This window comes from Aptenodytes forsteri, unplaced genomic scaffold (genome assembly GCF_000699145.1).
Source record: "Aptenodytes forsteri isolate BGI_AS27 unplaced genomic scaffold, ASM69914v1 Scaffold173, whole genome shotgun sequence".
Lineage (NCBI taxonomy): Eukaryota > Metazoa > Chordata > Aves > Sphenisciformes > Spheniscidae > Aptenodytes > Aptenodytes forsteri.
Window position 1 is genome coordinate 927,199 of NW_008794449.1, and position 3,869 is coordinate 931,067.

Below are 3,869 nucleotides of genomic sequence, written 5' to 3' on the forward strand. Positions count from 1 at the left end.
AAGACTTCCTTCTTGAAGATCGTCCAGCCTTCCTGGACCCCTTTGCCCTTCAGGACTGTCTCCCAAGGGACGCTCTCAACCAGCGTCCTGAACAGGCCAAGTGCGCCTTCCAGAAGTCCATGGTTGCAGTTTTGCTGGCCCCCCTCCTTACTTCACCAAGAATCGAGAATTCTACCATTTCATGGTCGCTAAGCCCAAGACGGCCTCTGACCACCACATCTCCACATACCACATGTATCATAACAGCATAATAACATGTTTTAATACCATATTCCCATGATCAGAGTACTTTTTCTGTGATTTATCACTTCACATAACTGGTGTTTTCTAGTTCACTACTTACCAGAACCAGCAACTGTTTCAAGGGAGAAGATCGGTTTTTCATCAGTCTTGTAGGAGATGACAGACCTGTATAAAAATAGTGTAATAGGCTCTTCAGTTCAACTAACCCTAAATTGAGTGTTTAAAATCAAATTAGAATAGAAAACTTCTGGCCTTCCAATTTCACAAAGTTCTGCAATAATCCTGATGAAGAGATCTCAGATACCACATGGATATAATGACGTGCTGACTGTAAATACAACAGCACCCACTATACAAGTAAAAGGAGAATTCCAACCACAGCTATTAAAAAAACCCCCAACCAACGGCTCTTCACACACAACAAAATGCACTCCCCCCTCAAGAAATAAAGTAAACATGACAATTCACAGACAGCTTTCATATTACTTCATTGGACCAACACGCTGTTTGAAGCCTTCTACCCAATATTTTTCCAGTGCAGTTCCAGTTCAATCTTACCTGAACCGATTGTAGATGACAGAGCCTTCATCAAATTCATACCCAGAGTTTAACAACTCTGAGGCAATGACTGAAGCATCTCCAAAGCTCGGAGGTCTCCGTCCCACTTCTCTGAATGTCAGCAGGAAGTAATTGCCATGCGTCCTGCAGCAATATCAAATCTGTGTTAGAACCAAGTGGATGCTCTAATGTACAACTATGTGGCAGCAAGACTTACTCACTAGTGTAACTTACCAGTGTTCAGAACTAAGCATTTTATTGAATTAGGGTCTGAGAGAAATTTTGCCTTTTTTTTTTCTTCAGTTAAATTATTATGATAGCTTCAATGATAAACACACACTTGTAACAGCGCTAGCGTTGCTAGCTTTCCGACTTTTATTTCAAAAATATAATAGTGCTGTGCAGCAGTTTCATGAATGTCCAGATGATCAAACCCCCTTTTAACATATTTGCAAATTTTATTTTTTTAAAGGAGCTTGAATTTAGCACAGTTCCATTAAATGCAATTGCCTGCAAATGCCACACAGCTTTCTGAGCAGTCTTGAAATTTCTACCACAGAAAACAAACAAAACCACCAAATCAACCCTTCGCCTTTTTACCTCTGAAGTAGGCCTCTGATCTTGTCACCTACTCCAACCACCATAACTTCTTTCCCTGCATTTGAGAGGTTGGTAATTTCACTCTTCAAGGTTTTAGCAATAGATGTGTGGATAGCACCACACAGACCTCGGTCAGAGGACACACCAATAAGGAGATGCTTCTTCTTGTCCTCAGGTGCCTTTATTTCTGCCTTCTCATAGAGAGCTTAAAAAAAAAAAAAAAAGGGTAAGTTATTCAAGGGTGCCAGGAAGCAAATAGGTCATATCAAAATACCTCTGACTTATTCTAACTAAAATAATTTCTAAAGGGCTTCCAAATCACAGCCAGATGAATTTGATCTCCCCCACAATCATTCAAGTTTGCACGTTATCTGACCAGAGGTGACAAAGAAACAATTCAAAGCCAGCCACATCTCTGCATCGAACATGACACAATCAATGTCATTACTTAATTAAGTTCCCTGTGCGAGTCCACTGCCTCAGGAGCACGTGCAGCCCAAGAGTTCATAAGGAGGTTTGGCAGTAGCTGGAGATGCTACAGAGATAGGACACAATTCCGTTAACAGATAGAAGCAGACCAGAAATTCTGGGTTGTGGTGCTTTAATGACTAACAAAAACAACTGTGCAACCACACAAAGTTAAAAAAGTAATCAGAAATCATAACGAATTTCACATTAGAATTCTTAAAAAGAGCTATCCATAAATTACTTATAAGGAATACTCAAGGTGACAGTGGCCTAGAGATACAAATTCTTTTGGCAAAAATCTACCAAAAGGTTAAAAAAGGCTAGGCATTTTATCACCACCATGAAAGCCTTCCTCTTCTGTCCCCACATCACACAGCGTGAGAGACTTCTCTCACCCAGTGCTCCTGTTCCATAGACTCTAGCAGGCTTCAGCTCCCTCTCAGCTCTTGCATATTTTGCTGCAGAAACCATCTTCATGGACTTCGTAATCTTCTGAATGTTCTTGATGGACTTTAAACGCCTGGTAACTACAAGGTTAATAGTTGAAGGTCATGGGCTGTACTGGGCATAATGACATCAAAAACAAGGAATAAAGCACTAGCAACAGCCATCCAAAAATATCTTGCCAAGTTCCTCAAAGAAGAAAAAAAATAAACAAACAAACAATGCACAAATAAACTTTATAAAAGACACACCCTTACTATTTACAGTGAGAAAGCAGCAAGAGTAGTAATCTGGCTAACCAAATGCATCCTTACAATAGGTCTGCTTTTCCCCCAGACATAACATTTATTTAATATTTAGCCCAACGTAAGATCTATTTACTATTCTCTTTCCTTCCACTTCTACCCGTTTCACAAATATACCATTTGAGGTATACTGTCATCTTTTCCCAGACAACAAGGGGGGAAAAAAGAAGACCCAATACTATAATGAGACAGAAGAGACTTCCTCCTCTTTTTGGATTGTGGCAAAATGAGATTCATAAAAATGCTGATGTAAAAAGAAAACAAAACAGGTGTCCTATAGAGAAGTGCAATTCCAAGGCAATATCCCTGTATAAGAACCTATGAGGAATGGCTTAAAGAAGCATTATCAAAGTGAAACGATTCAGACAACCTTTTTTCCCCCCAGTGTTGGATAAACGCACAGGGAAATAAACAGAAAATAAGTTATTCTTAAAGGTTAGCAAAAATCTGGTTTAGCACATACGATAGAGTTATTTTTAAAATATGTTTGAGTAAAACTGTATTGGTTTGCTGAAATGACATCTAAATTAGTGCTAAAACCATTTTAAGCAATGTCTTTTCTGAAAGACACTTGTTTAATATAAGAAGTGCTGGAGGCTCGCATATCAATATTATGGTGTATCACAATTAGTTTATCCAACAGAGGCTAACTGAAATTTTATTTTAACATATGGTTTTCCTGCAACACTTTCCCTCTCTCAAAAGCAAACAAAACCAGTACTTACTGTCTTTTAGAGTTGCCATATTCCTGACTTGGCCCCTGAAAGTGAATGCAGGAGAAATTACGATAGTTCAGTAGTTCTCCAGCAAACCAACACCCAGCAAGGGCAGGTCATAGAATCATAGAATCATTAAGGTTGGAAAAGACCTCTAAGATCATCGAGTCCAAACGTTGACCCAACACCACCATGCCCACTAAACCATGTCCCTAAGTGCCGCATCTACACGTCTTTTAAATACTTCCAGGGATGGGGACTCAAAAGGTCCTTCAGAGGGAGGAGAATTTAAAAATTGCTGTTTCTTAAAAAACATCTGTAGTAGGGACAAGCCACTCTAAACCATACCTTATATGCATACCTCCCATCCTTCCCCTCATCTCCTACATCATTTAATACATCATCCGCTGCCTTGGATAACGGCACGATGTAAACGAGGGCCGAACAGCATGGCTTCAGAAGGGTACAGCTTCCAAAAAACGTAACCGCGTTTTCAAAACGATTAAAACGAAGCAGAGCAGGCTACACCATGCCC

The 3,869-nt window shown here is 39.8% G+C and overlaps 1 protein-coding gene across 2 annotated transcripts in view; it reads right to left on the minus strand.

The window, feature by feature from the left end:
- ATP5C1 (ATP synthase, H+ transporting, mitochondrial F1 complex, gamma polypeptide 1) overlaps window positions 1-3,410 on the minus strand; it is an 8,706-nt gene extending 5,296 nt beyond the window's left edge. For both annotated transcript variants that reach the window (XM_009290409.2, XM_009290410.2), the window contains exons 1-5: window positions 3,344-3,410; window positions 2,265-2,396; window positions 1,402-1,606; window positions 802-945; window positions 344-408 (exon numbers count right to left, since the gene is read on the minus strand). In XM_009290409.2, coding sequence (XP_009288684.1) covers window positions 344-408; window positions 802-945; window positions 1,402-1,606; window positions 2,265-2,396; window positions 3,344-3,362 — 565 coding nt within the window. In that variant the 5' untranslated portion in view covers window positions 3,363-3,410. The remainder of the gene's footprint in view (window positions 1-343; window positions 409-801; window positions 946-1,401; window positions 1,607-2,264; window positions 2,397-3,343) is intronic.
- Between the last annotated feature and the right edge of the window lie 459 nt (window positions 3,411-3,869).